The 21,534-nt window shown below is 45.1% G+C and overlaps 1 protein-coding gene across 2 annotated transcripts in view; it reads left to right on the top strand.

The window, feature by feature from the left end:
• IREB2 (iron responsive element binding protein 2) overlaps positions 1 to 21,534 on the top strand; it is a 175,600-nt gene that overhangs the window by 150,735 nt on the left and 3,331 nt on the right. For both annotated transcript variants that reach the window (XM_075345495.1, XM_075345494.1), the window contains exon 22: positions 8,465 to 8,650. In XM_075345495.1, coding sequence (XP_075201610.1) covers positions 8,465 to 8,650 — 186 coding nt within the window. The remainder of the gene's footprint in view (positions 1 to 8,464; positions 8,651 to 21,534) is intronic.

Genomic DNA, 21,534 nt, shown 5'->3' with positions numbered 1-21,534 from the left:
GGAAAGAGGAGTTTACTTAAAAAGGAAAGCACTGAGTAAGTTTTACAGAATTTGGCAACCATGGATGGAAGTCCTGGGTCTTCCCTCTGAAGTGTTGGTTCAAGATGGCATGTTAGATCATCTATTATGTTTGCAATGAAGAGAGTTGTTTTGGAGTTAAGCATCTGGCTAACTCATATGTTGCCATGAACTCAGGGGGGCGCTGTGGGGAGAGATTGATTTGATGACCAGGCGGGAGGAAGAGGGGTGGACATAAACAGGGATATACTATGGAGTGACATGGTTGGCAAACAATTTTTAAGCTGGACAGAGTTGTTAAATCTAACCTTATTTTTTTAATTTGTGTTAATCTATGCAGTTAGGCTGTTTAACTGTTTCTTTTTTGGAAATAGTCATGTACATTTGTACGGAGGGAAGGTTTGTACCTTTGCAGAATATTACCTAGAGCCCAACACATGGGGGAGAGTGGGCACAACTACACCAAACATGTACTGGAAGATCCAGAATAATGGAATGAAACAAGAGGAGACCCTTGTTGCATGCAAAACGTGTGAAAAGGTTTATTGCTAACACAGAGAAATATTATTAAGAACACTTAAAAATGGGGAAGATCAAAGGGGTGATCCACCCATGAGCAAATTGGCACATCACCACTAAAACCTCATGGAAAAATGCAAATGGAACAAAACCTATAGGCTCAAAAAAACATATGCCAGGCGCACCCACACTTCCTTCCTCACTATTTACTTATCATCTGGTATTGTATTGGCTCTCTTTGATCTGTACCATATTAATGTTAGTCCTACATTGGTGACTATGTATTGCTGTATACTGGGTTTTTTTTTGGTACTGTTATTTTTGAGCCTATAGGTGTTGTTCCACTTGCATTATTTCTTGAGGTTTTAGTGGTGATGTGCCAATTTGCTCATGGGTGGATCACGCCTTTGATCTTCCCCATTTTTAAGTGTTCTTAATAATATTTCTCTGTTATCAATAAACTTTTTCACACTTTTTGCATGCAACAAGGGTCTCCTCTTGCTTCATTCCATTATTCTGGATCTTTCAGTACATGTTTGGTGTAGTTGTGCCCACTCTCCCCCATGTGTTGTGTTCTAGGTTCTATTTATGGGTTGGAGCACACTTCCATTACCTTATATATTTAATGGTGGTGCCGTCCCAATTTGTTTTTCGCAGAATATTACACTTAAATCTCTGTTATAAGTGTATATGTTAACGACAATGTGTAAAAACAGGCATTCTATAGAATACCTAGGCAATGTATACAATGCCGGTAATGAGTCGTCAAAGTATGAAATACATCAGATGTTCATACATTCCCTAGTCATTCTATAGAATACCTAAATGACAAACAGGCGGAGTGTAGAATACTACAGGGGTGTGGTCCATCCAAAAGTAGGTGGACAGAGCAGGCAGCAGCAGATCTGCGAAACTGGCTGTTACCCTTAGCATTAAAATGCCATTCTAGCCTCCCGTGCTGCAACAAATAGTCAGGAATGACACTTCTGATTTCTTTTTTTTTTCCCCAAGCAAAGATATCCTGTTCATTTTGCATTTCTTCTTTCATGTTTTTGACTGTTTGTTACTAAAGACTAATAGTCAGGAATGACACTTCTGTTTCTTTGTGTTTTTCCCAGTAAAGATATCCTGTTGTTTATTTAGAATTTCTTTTTTCATTAGCTTTTTTAACTTTTTGTTACTAAAGACTTTTCCAATCTGGGCATTATATCAGACTTTGCCTGAGCAGTTCTTATCATTCTTTATAATACCTAGACATTTTATGTAATGCCTAGGGAAAAGTATAGAACAACGCAGATATTTCATACCTTGCCTGAAAATTACAGGGATTGTATACATTGCCTAGGTATTCTATAGAATGTCGGGTTTTCATATATTGCCTGTAACATATACGTCATGCAATGTCTATTTTCTTTGTCGCTCCATTGGGAGACCCAGACAATTGGGTGTATAGCTTATGCCTCCGGAGGCCACACAAAGTATTACACTAAAAGTGTAAAGCCCCTCCCCTTCTGCCTATACACCCCCCGTGCATCACGGGCTCCTCAGTTTTTATGCTTTGTGCGAAGGAGGCTGACATCCACGCATAGCTCCACAGCTTAGTCAGCAGCAGCTGCTGACTAGGTCGGATGGAAGAAAAGAGGGCCCATAACAGGGCCCCCAGCATGCTCCCTTCTCACCCCACTTTGTCGGCGGTGTTTGTTAAGGTTGAGGTACCCATTGCGGGTACACAGGCAGGAGCCACATGCTGTTTTCCTTCCCCATCCCTTATGGGCTCTGGGTGAAGTGGGATCCGAATCGGTCTCCAGGCACGGGGACCGTGCTCCCTCCGCAGCCCCTGGGGAATCTGCTGGATAGGAGCCGGGTATCGTCAGGGACAAGGCCCTGCTACTGTGAGGTACTCTGTGTCCCCGTGGGGACCGCGCATGGAGCGCTTGTGCCATACACATTGCAGCACTGCTGGGTGTGTTAGTGCGCCGGGGACTACCGCGCGGGCCGCGCTTATTGCCGGCCGCGCTTATAACTTTAGTCCCCGGCTTCTGCGGCCTAGTATCGCATATTCCCGCCCACAGGCCTGCCAGTCAGGGGAAGGGCGGGACGCTGCACAGATCGTCAGCGCTGAGGGCTGGAGCATACATTAGTATCCTCCTCCCCCCTCACTCAGTACACTGGGGCACTAGATTCCCGCACTTTCTTGGGCACGCCCACGGTCCCCTCCTCCCCACAGAACGCCGGCAGCCATTCCTGTCAGCGATTCAGACGCTGGAGAGGAGAGACAACACAGGGAGACCCAGGCAGGGAATCTGGTGATCACACAACCGCTCTGAGCGGTCGGTAAGCAGCACCTGTGGTGCTGGCCCCACTGAGTGCCGAAGTGTATATATATATATATATATATATATATATATATATATATATATATATATATATATATATATATATAATATTTATAGGCTATATATATATAATATTTATAGGCTATATATATATATATATATATATATATATATATATATATATATATATATATATATATATATATATATATATATATATATATATATATATATATATATATATATATATATATATATATATATATATATATATATATATATATATATATATATATATATATATATATATATATATATATAGGCTTATAGGCTATACATTTGCACTGTACGGTCGCTGTGTTGATTTTTGGCTATATTCCCTCCTGGATTGTTCTCAGAGGAGATAACAGCAAAAAGCAAGGGTGCCAAAGCACAGGCGTACTTTGCAACCTGTACCTCATGTGCAGCTATACTACCGGCAGGTTCCACTGACCCTCATTGTGTGCAATGCTCGGCCCCTGTGGCACTTACTCAGCCGGAGCCTCTGCTACTGGTGGCCCAGGTGGAACCACCTGCTACCACTGTCCAGGTGACAGGGACGGAGTTTGCAGCTTTTGCTGACAAACTGTCTGAGAGTATGGATAAATGGTCTGCTAAAATACTAGAAGCCTTACAGTCCAGACCGGTGATTCAGGCCCCGGGCACTGTTCAATCTTTGACCCCAGGTCCCCCTCAATTGGAACAGCAAAATGCCCCTGGGGTGACCCATAGGTCCCAGGGTGAGGTCTCTGACACGGACCGCAGTCCCAGGCCGCCTAAGCGGGCTCGCTGGGAAATTCCCTCCACCTCATCACACTGTTCAGGGTCTCAGCAGGAGGACTCTCTGGAGGATGAAGCGGAGGTAACAGATCAGGATTCTGATCCTGAAGCCGCTCTCAACCTAGATACACCTGAAGGTGACGCCGTAGTGAATGACCTTATAGCGACCATCAATCAGGTGTTGGATATTTCTCCCCCAGCTCCTACAATTGAGGAGTCAGCTTCTCAGGAGAAATTCCGTTTCAGGTTTCCCAAGCGTACATTGAGTACGTTTCTGGATCACTCTGACTTCAGAGAGGCAGTCCAGAAAAACCGAGATTGTCCAGACAAGCGTTTTTCCAAGCGCCTTAGGGATACACGTTATCCCTTCCCCCCTGATGTTGTCAAGGGCTGGACTCAGTGTCCTAAGGTGGATCCTCCAATCTCCAGACTGGCGGCTAGATCCATAGTTGCAGTGGAAGATGGGGCTTCACTCAAAGATGCCACTGACAGACAGATGGAACTATGGTTGAAATCCATCTATGAAGCTATCGGCGCGTCTTTTGCTCCAGCATTCGCAGCCGTATGGGCACTCCAAGCTATCTCAGCTTGTCAGGCGCAGATTAATACAGTCACACGTACATCTGCCCCGCAAGTGGTGTCCTTAACCTCTCAGGCGTCGGCGTTTGCTTCCTACGCCATTAATGCTATCCTGGACTCTGCGAGCCGTACGGCGGTAGCTTCCGCCAATTCGGTGGTAGTCCGCAGGGCCATGTGGCTACGTGAATGGAAGGCAGACTCTGCTTCCAAAAAGTTCTTAACCGGTTTGCCATTGTCTGGCGACCGCTTGTTTGGTGAGCGATTGGATGAAATCATTAAACAATCCAAGGGAAAGGACTCATCCTTACCCCAGTCCAAACCAAACAGACCTCAACCACGGAAGGTACAATCGAGGTTTCGGTCCTTTCGGTCCGCGGGCAGGTCTCAATTCTCCTCGTCCAAAAGGCCTCAGAAGGATCAGAGGAACTCCGATTCATGGCGGTCTAAGTCAACAGGATAGAGTTCAGCTCTCGTCCTCCGACTCGTTTCTTCAGAACATCTCCGCCCCCCGAGAGAGCCGATGCTCTTCTGCAGGCGGTGTGCACTCTGAAGGCGGAAGGAGTGGTGATCCCTGTTCCTCTTCAGCAACGGGGTCACGGTTTTTACTCCAACTTGTTCGTGGTGCCAAAAAAGGACGGATCCTTCCGTCCTGTTCTGGACCTAAAACTGCTCAACAAGCATGTGAAAACCAGGCGGTTCCGGATGGAATCGCTCCGCTCCGTCATCGCCTCAATGTCCCAAGGAGATTTCCTGGCATCAATCGACATCAAAGATGCTTATCTCCACGTACCGATTGCACCAGAGCATCAGCGCTTCCTGCGTTTCGCCATAGGGGACGAACACCTTCAGTTCGTGGCACTGCCTTTTGGCCTGGCGACAGCCCCACGGGTCTTCACCAAGGTTATGGCAACAGTGGTGGCAATCCTACACTCTCAGGGACACTCGGTGATCCCTTACTTAGACGATCTGCTTGTCAAGGCACCCTCTCAAGGGGCATGCCAACACAGCCTGAACATTGCTCTGGAGACTCTCCAGAGTTTCGGGTGGATCATCAATTTTCCAAAGTCAAATCTGACACCGGCCCAATCACTGACATATCTTGGCATGGAGTTTCATACTCTCTCAGCGATAGTGAAGCTTCCGCTGAACAAACAGCGTTCACTACAGACAGGGGTGCAATCTCTCCTTCAAGGCCAGTCACACCCCCTGAGGCGCCTCATGCACTTCCTAGGGAAGATGGTAGCAGCAATGGAGGCAGTTCCGTTTGCGCAGTTTCATCTGCGCCCACTTCAATGGGACATTCTCCGCAAATGGGACAGGAAGTCGACGTCCCTCGACAGGAACGTCTCTCTTTCGCGGGCAGCCAAGGCTTCCCTTCAGTGGTGGCTTCTCCCCACTTCTCTGTCGAAGGGGAAATCCTTCCTGCCCCCATCCTGGGCGGTGGTCACGACGGACGCGAGCCTGTCAGGGTGGGGAGCGGTCTTTCTCCACCACAGGGCTCAGGGTACTTGGACTCAGACAGAGTCCTCCCTTCAGATCAATGTTCTGGAGATAAGGGCAGTGTATCTTGCCCTAAAGGCGTTCCAGCCGTGGCTGGAAGGCAAACCGTTCCGAATTCAGTCGGACAACTCCACAGCGGTGGCATACATCAACCACCAAGGCGGGACACGCAGTCGGCAAGCCTTCCAGGAAGTCCGGCGGATTCTACTGTGGGTGGAAGCCACAGCCTCCACCATATCCGCAGTTCACATCCCGGGCGTAGAAAACTGGGAAGCAGACTTTCTCAGTCGCCAGGGCATGGACGCAGGGGAATGGTCCCTTCACCCGGACGTGTTTCAGGAGATCTGTTGCCGCTGGGGCATGCCGGACGTCGACCTAATGGCGTCCCGGCACAACAACAAGGTCCCGACATTCATGGCACGGTCTCAAGATCACAGAGCTCTGGCGGCAGACGCCTTAGTTCAGGATTGGTCGCAGTTTCAACTCCCTTATGTGTTTCCTCCTCTGGCACTGTTGCCCAGAGTGTTACGCAAGATCAGGGCCGACTGCCGCCGCGCCATCCTCGTCGCTCCAGACTGGCCGAGGAGGTCGTGGTACCCGGATCTGTGGCATCTCGCGGTCGGCCAACCGTGGGCACTACCAGACCGACCAGACTTGCTGTCTCAAGGGCCATTTTTCCATCTGAATTCTGCGGCCCTCAACCTGACTGTGTGGCCATTGAGTCCTGGATCCTAGCGTCTTCAGGGTTATCTCAAGAGGTCATTGCCACTGAGACAGGCTAGGAAACCAACGTCCGCCAAGATCTACCACAGGACGTGGAAGATATTCCTGTCGTGGTGCTCTACTCAGGGGTTTTCTCCCTGGCCATTTGCCTTGCCCACTTTTCTGTCCTTCCTTCAATCCGGATTGGAAAAGGGTTTGTCGCTCGGCTCTCAAGGGACAAGTCTCTGCGCTCGGCGCCTAGCCAGACTTCCACAGGTACGCACGTTCCTGCAGGGGGTTTGTCACATCGTCCCTCCTTACAAGCGTCCGTTAGAACCCTGGGATCTGAACAGGGTGCTGATGGCTCTTCAGAAACCACCGTTCGAGCCAATGAGGGATATTTCTCTCTCACGCCTTTCGCAGAAAGTGGTCTTCCTAGTAGCAGTCACTTCACTTCGGAGAGTGTCTGAGCTGGCAGCGTTGTCGTGCAAAGCCCCTTTCCTGGTGTTTCACCAGGACAAGGTGGTTCTGCGTCCGGTTCCGGAATTTCTCCCTAAGGTGGTATCCCCCTTTCATCTCAATCAGGATATCTCCTTACCCTCTTTTTGTCCTCATCCAGTTCACCAATGTGAAAAGGATTTGCACTTGTTAGATCTGGTGAGAGCACTCAGATTCTACATTTCTCGTACGGCGCCCCTGCGCCGCTCGGATGCACTCTTTGTCCTTGTCGCTGGCCAGCGTAAAGGGTCACAAGCTTCCAAATCAACCCTGGCTCGGTGGATCAAGGAACCAATTCTCGAAGCTTATCGTTCCTCGGGGCTTCCGGTTCCCTCAGGGCTGAAGGCCCATTCTACCAGGGCCGTGGGGGCGTCCTGGGCCTTGCGGCACCAGGCTACGGCTCAGCAGGTGTGTCAGGCGGCTACCTGGTCGAGCCTGCACACTTTCACGAAACACTATCAGGTGCATACCTTTGCTTCGGCAGATGCCAGCCTAGGTAGGCGAGTCCTTCAGGCGGCGGTTGCCCACCTGTAGGACGGAGCCGTTTACGGCTCTATTATGAGGTATTATTTACCCACCCAGGGACTGCTTTTGGACGTCCCAATTGTCTGGGTCTCCCAATGGAGCGACAAAGAAGAAGGGAATTTTGTTTACTTACCGTAAATTCCTTTTCTTCTAGCTCCAATTGGGAGACCCAGCATCCGCCCCTGTTCCCTTCGGGCTGTTGTTCTTTGTGTACACATGTTGTTCATGTTGAATGGTTTCAGTTCTCCGATATTCCTTCGGATTGAATTTACTTTAAACCATTTTATAATTTTTTCCTCCTCCTTGCTTTTGCACCAATACTGAGGAGCCCGTGATGCACGGGGGGTGTATAGGCAGAAGGGGAGGGGCTTTACACTTTTAGTGTAATACGTTGTGTGGCCTCCGGAGGCATTGGGTCTCCCAATTGGAGCTAGAAGAAAAGGAATTTACGGTAAGTAAACAAAATTCCCTTCGTTTGCTCTATACCAATTGCTTTTTGTTTAATTAAAAATGATCTTATTTAAAAAAAAAAAGAGATCTGACCCCAGGACAACCCCACATCTGCAATACATGTAGACCGTACGCCAACAATACTCTTAAACTGGTGAATATCACAAATGTTAGATTTGGCTTTAGAGAAGAGGATTGCCTTTGACCTCCCTGGAGAGCTATTGTCCATTACACAGCTGATATAATGTGGGACACTAATTCACTGTATTTTGGGGGAAACCTAGTATGCTTGTGTTTAATAAGACAAACCATTGAGACAGGCAAATACTTTTTGTGAAAGTCTTATGAATATGTATATTTTTATTAATTCATCAAAAGCTATGAGAAGTTGTAAATTAGTGAATAAATGGTAGTTATGGTTTAACATAAATTGTTTGAACATTTTCTATTAATTGACTCTTTACTTTCAGACTCCCCATAAATATTCAGCATTTTTTTTGTAACTTGTCTCCCTACAGGGTGTCCGAGCCGTGATAGCTGAAAGCTATGAGAATATTCATAAGGATCAGTTAGTGGGCATTGGCATAGCACCTCTTCAGTTTCTACCTGGACAAAATGCCGAATCTTTGAGCCTTTCTGGAAAAGAGCAGTATTCTTTATCTATTCCTGCCAAGCTAGTACCTGGAGAAAGTCTGGAAGTCAAGGTAGGACTTGACATACTGTTAGTGTACCATTCAATGTTGTGGAATGCGAGCACAGATGATACGTATTGATCTCACTTAGTAAGATGTAAATCAGTGGTTTACTGTGTTATTTAGTACTATATTTATAAATCATAGAGTTCTTATTTTTTAGGAATACTTCGCCCTCACCCGATCCCTTCCCATTTTCTCCAATAATATTCTTCTAATAAGATGTTAAATCATTTACCCTTATTCCTCCCCCCCACCCCTCCATAAATTGGAAGTATTCATCTGTAATGTCTGTGTTGGAAAAAATCTAATAAAAATATGTTTTACGAGTGTACATTGTACTTGTACTGGGCAACGTTATACCTCCTAAGGGCTCTGCATGACATTTAAAATGAAACCACTTACAATTGAAGTGGAGACTTTACAGATTTTTGCTCAACTCCTAATAAAATCTGAAAGTGTTTAGGAATTGCAACTGTTTTTCTACAAATCCTCCTCATTTCAGGAGCTTTAAAGTAGCTGGACAAGTTAACTTTTCCATAAATAAAACGTTCATTTTTCATACTTTTGTAGAGAATCCTTTGTAGGCAATGACTGGCTGAAGTCTGGAAGCCATGGACGTCACCAAACACTGGGTTTCCTCCTTTCCAGTGCTCTTCCAGGCCTTGACTGCAGCTCACTTTAAGTTGTTGCTTGTTTTTGGGTCTTTTTGCTATACATTTTGTGAAATGTATGTTCTATGGGGAGGAGATCTGGTAACTGACTTGGCAATTTGCCTTTTTAAATTCCTGGGTTGTTTACACAGTATATTTTCGGTCATTGCTCATCTGTATTGTGTGCTTTGGATCATGACCGTTGCAGGAAAGTTATATTCCTCCATAGACTTCTATTAGCTACGGATAGCAACGGATGGTCTTGCGATGCATCCGCTGGACGACTCCGAGTCAATATTTTGATGCGGCGTCGGACGGAGGGAACGCTGCATGTAGCGTTTTTTGTGTCGTTAAAATAGCGCACCTTGACTGATTCCGTTGGAATCCACCACGGTGTCAAATGATTGTCTATGGTGGCGGATTTCGTCACGTTTTACTGCGCATGCTCAGCATGTCCAGCAGAACGATCAAAATCGTTTAAAATCACTCCTGGTCTCTGTCTCCCCTCTCTTACTCACCGATCACGGGTGCGACGCTGCACAGTTGTCCCAAAGCTCCGGAGGCTTTTTCTCTTTTAAAAAGCCGGCTGCTCATTATTCCATCACATATTCACTGCTTTCCCCCGCCCACCGGCGCCTATGATTGGTTGCAGTTAGACACGCCCCCACGCTGAGTGACAGCTGTCTCACTGCAACCAATCATAGCCGCCGGTGGGCGGGTCTATATCGTGCAGTACAATAACTAACTAAATTAATTTTAAAAAAAATCGGCGTGCGGTCCCCCCAATTTTGATACCAGCCAAGGTAAAGCCACACAGCTGAAGGCTGATGTTCTCAGGATGGGGAGCTCCCCGCTATGGGAAGCCCCCCAGCCTAAAAATATCAGCCAGCAGCCGCCTGGAATTGCCGCATCCATTAGATGCAACAGTCCCGAGACTCTACCCGGCTCATCCCGAATTGCCCTGGTGCGGTGGCAGTCGAGGTAATAAGGAGTTAATGGCAGCAGCCCATGGCTGCCACTAAGTCCTAGGTTAATCATGGCAGGCGTCTGAGACACAATCCATGATTAACCTCTAAGTGAAAGTAAATAAACACATACACCCGAAAAAAATCCTTTATTTGGAATAAAAGACAAAAAAAACCCACCCTCTTTCACCACTTTATTAAAATCCCCAAATACCCCTCCAGGTCCGGCGTAATCCACACTAAGTCCCGCAACGCATCCAGCTCTGCTACATGAAGCTGACAGGAGCGGCCGTAGAACACCGCCACTCCTGTGAGCTCAATGCAGCAACTGAAGTGAATCGTGCTGTCAGCCGGGACGTCACTGAGATAGAGAGTGTGTGTGTGTGGTGATGATGGGTGCGGTAGTGCATGCGTGTGTGCGGTGAAGATGAGGGCTGTAGTGTCGGGATGTGTGCGGGGATGAGGGCTGTAGTGCCGGGGTGTGCGCGGTGATGATGAGGGCGGTAATGTCGGAAGGTGTGCGGTGATGTGGGCGGTAATGTCGGAAGGTGTGCGGTGATGTGGGCGGTAATGTCGGAAGGTGTGCGGTGATGTGGGCGGTAATGTCGGAAGGTGTGCGGTGATGTGGGCGGTAATGTCGGAAGGTGTGCGGTAATGTCGGAAGGTGTCCGGTGATCTGGGCGGTAATGTCGGAAGGTGTGCGGTGATCTGGGCGGTAATGTCGGAAGGTGTGCGGTGATGAGGGCTGTAGTGTCGGGATGTGTGCGGTGATGATGAGGGCTGTAGTGTCGGGATGTGTGCGGTAATGTCGGCATGTGTGCCATGAAGATGAGGGCGCTCTCTCTCGGCTAAAGAAAACTTAACACTCCGTGGCCTTTATTATCACACTTTTTGCAAGGCATCCGTCACATGCGTTACACAACGCATTGTGACGGATGCCGTTCAACGCAAGTGTGAAAGTAGAATTAGTTTGATATGTCCAAAGAATACAGAGACAGAAGTGAAGGAATTACAGCACATCTGATCTGGTGGTAGAAATGTTTAAAAAATTCTTCATTTAAACATAATTAAAAGTTGTGGATAAATCAATGTAAGGCTTTGTGCGCACATACCGGATTTTGCCGCGGATTTTCCGCGGATTTGCTGCATGTTTCGCTGCAGAAAATGTTCATAACATCTCTGCAGTGAATCACCAGCAAATCCTATGGAGAAAAAAAATCCTGTGCGCACTAGGCGGAATTTGACAGCTGCATGTTTTGCTGCGGGATTCCCGCAGCAAAAACAAGTGCATGTCACTTCTTTTCCGCACATCGCTGCGGGATTTCACTCCATTGACTCCAATGTTAATCATGAAATCCCGCAGGGAATAACGCAGGCAGCAAATTCTGTGCGGTTCACTGTGTGTTCCTGCGTTATTCCCTGCGGTATTTTGCGGTTTACCTCCGCTAATGTGCATCGCTTGTCTGCGGTTTTGCAGGGAAGTGATGTCATTACAGGAAGAGGAAGCAAAGCAGAGAGTAAACACACACACATCACAGACACAGAACACATAGACACAGACACATAGAACACACATAGAAAGAAAACGGAAATATAGAAAACAAAGAACGTGGGCTCCGCTGCATATTTACCTTCCAGCCGAGGTAAGCACACAGCGGCGACCCGGTATTCTCAGGCTGGGGAGGGAGAGGGGAAGGGTTAATGTCCCCCGCCTCACTCCCCCTCCCGCAGCCCAGAATATCAGCCGCAGCTGCTCCGGCACTGTCGCATGCATTATGCGGCACTACCGGAGTGTCATCGGCTCTTCTTGCCACCGTGTAGCAGTGGCAGCAAGGTAATACAAGGGGTTAATGATGGTGGGGGACCACCGCCATTAACTCCAGGCTTGATCATGGCAGCGTCTATGTGACAGCTGACATGATCAACCCGTAAGTAAAGTGAAAAAACACACACACAGAAAAATCCTTTATTTTAAATAAAACAAGCCTCGTTCACCATTTTATTAACCCCTCCCGCACCAAAGCTCCGGCGTAATCCAGCGCTCCGGCGTAATCCACAGGTCCTGCGCTGCTTCCATCCAGCCGCGACTGTCACAGACACAGGCTGAATGAAAGCAGCAGACAGCAGAGGTAATTACCGGTCATTTCCCACGGCCGGTAATGTGAACTCACTGCCGACCGTGGGAAATGCAGCGATCTGTCATCTATCTATCCCTCTATCTATTCTTCTGTCTATCTACTATCTCAGAATTAAATGACTTTTTTTTTTCAATGTGCTTTATTGCATTGAATGCAATAAAGCACATCCCAACCCGCACGCGGCAAAACCGCGGCAATACCGCGAATAATACCGCGGTAAAACCGCGGCAAACCGCATGCGGTTTTCGGGTGCGGTTTCGCGCGTTTTTTTACCGCGGGTGCGGTAATCTTTGAGAGCATGCGGAATTTTCTCAAGGAAATTTCATTTCCCAGTGCGCACAAGGCCTTAAAGGTTAAAAAGAATGACCCATTTCGAGCGAGGAATATAAACTGAAATAACAAACTATGTTGTTTTTAAATGGTATTAAACCAATGAAAGGAGCATTGCGTAGGTGAGATAAATAGCATAATTAGCAGTAAATAAACCTATATATACCGTATTTTTAGGACTATAAGACGCACCGGACCATAAGACGCACCCTGGTTTTAGAGAAGGAAAATAGGAAAAAGTTTTAAGGAAAAAATGTGGTAATGACACACTGTAATGTGGCAAGGATCTGCTGCTGATACTGTTATGGGGGTAATGTTCCCAAATTCTCTACTAAGGTTGCCTATCCTGGTAATGATCCTCCTGACTGTGTATAATATAGATAGATAGAATAGATATATAGATATATCGATATATTTATATGTCCCTCATCCTGGTATAGCCATCATCCTGCTATATACGCCCATCATCCTGCTATATACGCCCATCATCCTGCTCATATGCCCTGCATCCTGTGGCACACAAATATACGTTTATACTCTCCTTTCCTCACTCCACGCAGCATCGCTCCTCTTCCTGTCTGTGCCGGCAGCGCTCTGTGGAGCTGGTCACGATCCCTGCAGCATCACAATGTCGTCCTGTCTGTGCTGGCGGCACGGCTGTGTGGAGACTAGCGGTGCTCACAGCGATGACGTCATCCCTGTGCGCACTCTCCACACGCAGCCGCGCCGCCGGCACACAGGAGGACATAGTGATGCTGCAGGGATCGTGGCCGGCTCCACACAGCGCTGCCGGCACAGACAAGAGGAGATCGCGGTGCAGAAGGGAAGTGACGGGTGAGTATACTGATTCACTGCACCCCGCGCTGATGATGATGCGCGGGGAGCAGTGAATATAGCTGCACATTATCACTCCAGGCTGTAGTTGCCAGGGGTGATCATGCGGCCGGCTGTTTAGTAAACGCGCATCCCCCGCCCATCACCCCGCCCACTTGTCAGCGCTGGCTTCAGCGCTGAGAGATGGGTGGGAGGATGGGCGTGCATATGTAATGAGTGGGCCCACGTGGTAAAGGCAGGCGATGCTGCACCCTGCTCGTGCCCACGATGACCCGCTCCACCGCAGCACCCTCATTCCCCGCAGCCCTACATTCAGGCCAAGACGCACCCCTCCACTTTCCCCCAACATTTGGGGTGGGGGGGGGGGGGGGGAAGTGTGTCTTATAGTCCGAAAAATACGGTACTAGCTTAGAACATCTAAAGGGTGTGAGTGCTGCCGGTACATATTAACCAGTTCACGACACATGACGTACTCTGTACGTCATGGATCGTGTGAGGTTAATCCCACGGCAGGCCACGGCGATCCGCGCACTTATCAGCTGATTTCAACAGCTGACATGTGTGCCTGCTAGTCACAAGTGGAATCGCATTCCACCCGCGACTATTAACTCCTTACATCTTGCTGACAAAATCCAGCAGCGGGATGTATATGCGCGCAGCTATAATGGTAACTTACCCGCCCCAATCGGAAGTCACGTGACGTGATCACGTGACTTCCGGTGGTTGGCATGGTAGTACAGGGTCATGTGATGACGCCTGTAGCCATCATGAGTCACTTCCTCTTACCTGGCAGACTGCAGTGTGCAATAGGAGAGCTCCTTTTCTACAGGTTTCAGCTGTGTAGCTGTGATCTGGAGATATGGAAGAGTTTCACTCCCCTAGGCGGACTAGTAAACTAAAGTAAAAAAAAAAAAAAAAAAGTTTTAAAAAAATCAAAAAGAACCTAAAACTTCAAATCACCCCCCCCTATTCACCCCATTGAAAATTAAAGGGTTAAAAAAATAAAAAATATACACGGATTTGGTATCACCGCGTTCAGAAAAGCCCGATCTATCAAAATATAGAATCAATTATTCTGATCGGTTAGCGGCAAAAAAATTCGAAACGCCTAAATTACGGTTTTTTTGGTAGCCGCAAATTTTGCGCAAAATGCAATAACAGGCGATCAAAATGTAGCATCTGTGCAAAAATGGTATCATTAAAAACGTCAGCTCGAGACGCAAAAAATAAGCAGTCAGTGAGCCATAGGTCAAGAAAAATGAGAACTCTACGGGTTTGAGAAAATGGCGCAAAACATGGTCCACTTTTTTTGGACAAACTTGTGAATTTATTTATTTTTTTTAATCCCTTAGATACAAGTAACCCTATACATGTTTGTCTACAAACTTGTACCGACCTCAGGCATCACACCCACACATCAGTTTTACCATATAGTGAACACTGTGAATAATATATCCCAAAAAACTATTGCACTTTTTTTGCAGTTTTTCCACACTTAAAATTTTTTTGATGTTTTCCAGTACACTATATAGTAAAATTTATAGTTTCATTTAAAAGTCCAATCGTCCCGCAAAAAATAAGCCTCCATATAGTAAGATTGACGGAAAATTAAAAAAGTTACGGCTCTTGGAAGAAAGAGGGGAAAAAAAAAACCAAAATGGAAAAAACACGAACACCCGGAGGTGAAAGGGTTAATATAGAAGAGATCATTTTTTGAATTCATGCCATGGAAATATTTTATATTTAACCCCTTCACGTCCTAGGTCGCCTCCCTCCCGTTACGCCTGAGGTCATCCCCGCACATACCTGCTGATCTGATAAGCAGACGTGCAGTTAACAGGCACGATAGAGCTGCGATGCACCTGCGTATGTAAACCCCTTAGATCACGCTGTCAGAATCGGATGGCATGATCTAACGCACTACGGCAGGGATAGCGGTGTTCCCCCGCCGCCATCGACAGCCCAGTGATACGGTGATGGGTTGGCATGGCATTATGGGGTCAGCTGATGATGCAGACCACCGCCACTCACAGGAGATTAGCATTTTTGCTGATTAAAGCAATGCTGAAGCACCGCTCTGATCAGCACAAGCGATTAATCAGACTGTGCAGTGATAATGTTTTTTTAGGGCGACTAGTAAAATAAGTAACAAAGTTCAAATCACCGCCCTTTTTACTTCATTGAAAATAAAACCGAAATGCCGCCCGATCTAACAAAATATTAAATCAGTTAATCTGATCAGTAAAGGGCATAGCGAGAAAAAAACTCCAAACGCCAAAATTAAATTTTGGGGGGTTTTTTTGTCATTGCAGCATTCCATGGAAATGCAGTAACAGGCGATCAAAATATCGCATCTATGCAAAAATGCTGTAATTAAATCACCGTTCAAGATGCAAAAAATAAGCCATCACTGAGCCCTAGATCCCAAAAATGAGAACACTACGGGTCTCAGAAAATGGCAACAAAAGCACAATACATTGTTTTTTTTTTAAAAAAAAAAAGTCTGAATTTTTTTTCACCACATAGCTAAAAGTAAAACTATATATGTTTGGTAACTATGCCATGTTAGTTTTACCATATAGTGAACATGGTAAAAAAAAAAAAAAAAAAAGTCGTGCAATTACTTTTTTTGCAATTTCACCAAACTTGGAACTTTTTTCACGTTTTTCAGTACAGTATGGGGCACAATGAATGGTGTCATACAAAAGTACATCTGGTCCCATAAAAAAAAGCCTCATATGGCTATTCTGACAAACATCATAAAGTTATGGCTCTTGGAGGAAAGGGAGGAAAAAGCGAAAACCGCAAAATTGCAGAGGGGTGAAGAGGTGAAATTCAAAATCCAAAAGGACTCGAGCACAAGATTTCTTGAACAGTGTTCTTCATTCGGTTGCGTATTGCAAAGGGGTTTTTCTTCACCATGGAAATTCATTCACCACTGCTGTGTTCCCTGGTGTGCAGACCTTTTAAAATATCCAAGCTCAGCAGTGGCCTCCCCTTTATTTTTAATTTTTTTTTTGCATAATGTATCTAAGGCTGCTTTCACACTTGTGTTGTTTTGCATCCATTATAATCAGTTGTGTGACTGATGCAACAGATGTGTTGCAGATAGTGGCACAACTGATGTGACTGATGCTGCCGGGCGATCAGCTGATCGTTCACTAAAGACGGCCACCGGGCGATCAGCTGATCATTGATTTCAATGAATTAAACACGAGCTGAGCATGCGCAGTGGAAAAAAAAAGGATTCTGACGCTCAAACGCTACATGCTGCGTTCCTGCCGCCCGATGGTCAGTCGTTCCACAGCTGATCCGTCACACGGCAGATGCAACGCAAGGGCCATCAGTTGCAATCCGTCATCCATACATGTCTATGGGGAAAAACCGGAATCCTGCAAAATATTTTGCAGGCTACCGTATTTCGTCAAGGCGACTGATTGCAACTGACTTAGGCTGCTTTCACATATGCGTTCTAAGTGTTGATCTGGCCACTTCTAACATTTCTGCTATCTCTCCCTGGTGGATTTCTTCTATTTTTCAGCCTAAATAATTTGTTTCTGTTCCATTGAGAGCTTATTTGACTGCATGTTGTGGGTTCACAGCAACTGCTTCAAAATGCAAATTCCACACCTGCAATCAACTCCAGACCTTTTACCTGCTTACTTGATGATGGGATTAACGAGGGGATAGCCAATTAACGCCTTCACAACCTGTCCATTTTCCATTTTTCTTTAGTTTTTTTTCCTCTTTTTTCCAAGAGTTATACTTTTTATTTTTCCGTCAATATAGTCATACGAGGGCTTTGTTTTTGCAGGACGAATTGTACTTTTGAATTACACCATTTATTCTGCCACAAATTGTGCTGGAAAATATGAAAAAATTCCAAGTGCGGTGAAAATTGTAAAAAAGGTGCAATTCCACAATGTTTAACTGTTTACCATGTTCACTGTATGGTAAAATTGACTTGGTAGTATGATTTCCCAGGTCAGTACAAGTTCGTAGATAAAAAACGTGTAGGTTTTTTTTGTTGTGTTTTTGTTTTTTTTTTTTTGTGTTTTTTTTTTTTTGTGGTAAAAAAAAATGTTCGTTTTGGTGCAATTTTTGAAAACCTGGGATCTGGGGCTGCGTGATAGCTTATTTGTGGTATCCTGAGCTGCCTTTAACTATACCGTTTTGGTGTAGACGTGACTGATCAGATGTTATTTTATTTGATTACAATGTCGTTGTGACCCCTCAAAAAAGTAATTCTGGCGGTTTTTTTATTTTTAGTTTATAATTTGATAGATCTGGCATTTCTGACGGTGTTAATACCAAATACGTGTTAAAAAAAAAAATTCCCTACATTTCAATGGTGATTTGAACTTAATTTTTCATATTGTTAAAACTTTTGGGTTTTCTTCTTTTAATTTTTATTGTTTTTACTAGTGCCTTAAGAGACTTGATGCTGCAATCATCTGATTACTTCTGCTGTACAGAACAGTGCATCAGCACCGCTCTGTACATCACAATTGCTGTCTTCCTGTGACTGCTCAGCCAACGTTCACAGGAACTACATCTTGACAAGCGCAGAGGTCATCAGCTGACTCCTGGCTGTCATGGCAAACCCATCAGAGCCATGTGATCACGTTCCGGGGCCGCTAATGGAAGCAGGGAATGATGTACATCCCGCTATCAGAGATTGACAGCAAGATTTAACTAGTTAACAGGCACAGGTGGATCTCTGATCCACCCACACCTGTTAAAGGCAGATCTCAGCTGATCAGATCAACCTTCATCTGCAGGAAAACGTGCATGCAGGCTGGTAATAATGTCTAATAGCCTGCCAGGCTGGTAATTGAGATAATTGTCCAATTATTTTTTTGTCCTTGGAAAGAGGCAACTGCATGTTAAAGAGCTGTAATTCCAAAACCCTTAGGGTATGTGCGCACATTGCTTTTTACCTGCTTTTTTGCTGCTTTTTCTTCTGCGCTGTTTAATGCCAAAATGGATGTGTTCTTCTATTCAAGCAAAGTATGGGAATTTGGGTTTCTTGTTCACACTATGTTGTTCAAAATGCTGCCTTTTTGTGGCAGAACTTTGGTCAAAAACTCAGCTTTTCAAAGAAGCAACATGTCAATTGTTTTTGCCATTTGGGTTTTGCACTGCAAAGCTGAGTTTTTGACCAAAGTTCTGCCACAAAAAGGCAGCATTTTGAACAACATAGTGTGAACAAGAAACCCAAATTCCCATAGACTTTGCTTGAATAGAAGAACACATCCATTTTGGCATTAAACAGCGCAGAAGAAAAAGCAGCAAAAAAGCAGGTAAAAAGCAACGTGCGCACATACCCTTAGTCAAATTAGGATGTGAATACCCTCATATTAAAGCTGAGAGTCTGCACTTTAAGCCCATATTGATTATATAACTGTATCTTGAATGTTTTGGGAAACAGCTAAAATGCCAAAACTTGTCACCGTCCAAATATTTCTGAACCAAACTCTATATATCGTTTGTGTTGAAATATTGCCTGAAGTTGCATTCTGAAAACCTAAAGACATGTTCACACATGGTGTTTTTGCTGCAAACGTTTGCACAGCACATGTGGCATAGAAAACGGTTTTTAAAATACCAGCATAATCCATGAGATTTCCATGCATGCATTTTTTTTTTTTTTTTTATTTCTACATGTACGGTCATGGCCGAAAGAGTTGTCACCCTTTTACGTTTTTCCAGAAAAAGTATTTGTGTTATTGCAGTTACACGTTTTGTCATACCAATGTTTATTTCCTGTTTTTCTTTTGGATCAAAAAAATAGAGGGGAAAAATGGCAAATTGGTCATAATTTCACACAACTCCAAAAATGGGCCTGACGAAATTGTTGGCACCCTCAACTTAATATTTGGTTGCACACCCTTTGGAATAAATAACTGCAATCGCTTCCTATAACCATCAACAAACTTCTTATACCTCTGTACTGAAATTTTTAACCACTCTTCATTTACAAACTGCTCCAGGTCTCTCATATTTGAAGGCTGCCTTCTCCCAACAGCAATTTTAAGATCTTCTCACAGGTGTTCAATGGGCTTTAGACCCGCACTCATTCCTGGAAACTCCAGGACTTTGTTTCCATTCATTTCTGGATGCTTCTTGAAGAATGGTTAAGGTCATTGTCCTGTTGGAAGACCCGTGACCTAGGACACAAACCCAGCTTGCTTTACACTGGGCACTACATAGTGACCCAAATCCTTTGAAAGGCATCATGAAATCTGAAGATTACCAAACAGTCAAGGCATCAAGTGCCAGAGGAAACAAAACAGCCCTAAAACATCTTGAATATCCACCATATTTGACTGTAGGTATTGTGTTTTTTTTTTTTTCTTTGTAGGCCTCATTTTTTTTTCGGTCAACAGTATAATTATGAGCTTTACCAAAAAGCTATATCTAGGTCTTATCTATCCACAAGACTTTCCCAGAAGAATTTTGGCTTACTCATGTACATTTTGGCAAACTGCAGTCTAGCTCTTTTATTTTTCTGTCAACAGTGAGATCTTCCATAGCGTTTCATTCAAATGTGGATGGATAGTTTGCGCTGACAATGATCCCTGAGCCTGCAGAACATCTTGAATTTCTTTGGAATTTGAGTGGGGCTGCTTATCCACCATCTGTACTAGCCTGCGTTGCCACCTTTCATCAATTTTTCTATGTAGGCCTGGGAGATTATCTACATTGGCATGGGTTGTAAACTTCTTGATTTATGTTGCACTCATGGACAAAGGAACATCAATATCTTTGCAGATGGACTTATAACTAGTGGTGATTAAGTGTGCTCGGCACTGCTTAATATCCGATCTAGTACCAGGGTACTTGCGGAACTTTGTCGAGTATCGCAGGTGCTTGGATATGTTGTCCGTGAAATGATGACTACAATGCACAGGCTTGCTTCACTGCATGAATATAAACCTATACTAGACCTGCATAATTATATAATGTATCAGAGAAAACACACGTGATTTCAAAAGGTTTACAAATTTTATTGACATGATACTAACAAACCACATAATTGGAGACGGATATCGAAAAACACAGTAAAAAGTCTCCCCCCCCCCCCCCCCTTAAAAACACAAAAAATCCTGGGACAGTGTGGTATTAAAGTTGGTACACTGTAGTGGTCATGAAAAAAAAAAAAAATATATATATATATATATATATATATATACCCCAGAGTACATTTAGGATAATATTACAAGGCTGACAATCTGGTGCGCTATAATAGTCATGAAAGAATATATATATATATATATATCTATCCCAGAGTACATCAAGGATATTTACAAAACTGACACTCCAGCAGGTATGAATAGACTATAAGTACTGATGTTTAAATGGCAGTGCCATGCAAATACATGAATATGGTACATAAGGAGAGCATTGCAGATTACATAGATTGAACCATAGATTTCTGCAATGAAATATTGAAACATTACCCATATGAAATTTGCCAGCTCTCAGGTCAGTATAACCCCAGAGTATACCATGCCATCCTGTCACCCAGGAGGGGGAAGCGGGGAGAGACCAAACCTGAAGGACTGCTGGAAGCAATTGGAAGTTGTTGGAGACCACTACCTGATGAACCACACTGCCCAGCACCTCTACGCGCGTTTCACACTCACTTCGTCAGGAGGTGCTGTGACAAGGGAGATGGTCATCTTTTTATGGTACAAGACTCACCTGAGGCCCATCAGTGGCACGCAGTGCGCGGCGACGGCCATGCCGCCCACTCCAGCCGGCGTCCCGGAAGCTGCACTGCGCATGCGCGCTAAATGCCTCTCTCATTGGACGCCGGCTGCTGGGGAGGTACAGACACGGACACACAGAGCGCGCACGAGCATAATCGAGCCCAGCACCATCTTAGGTGAGGGCAATAGTATTGGCAACCATCAGAAATCAGGAATTCTCATTCAAATTGTGCTAAATTATTAATCCTAAGCAATATCCAT

Source organism: Anomaloglossus baeobatrachus, chromosome 4, assembly GCF_048569485.1.
Source record: "Anomaloglossus baeobatrachus isolate aAnoBae1 chromosome 4, aAnoBae1.hap1, whole genome shotgun sequence".
In the NCBI taxonomy this organism is placed as follows: Eukaryota; Metazoa; Chordata; class Amphibia; order Anura; family Aromobatidae; genus Anomaloglossus; species Anomaloglossus baeobatrachus.
Note: the sequence above shows the minus strand (reverse complement) of the source record. Positions and strands in the feature narration are given on the sequence as shown.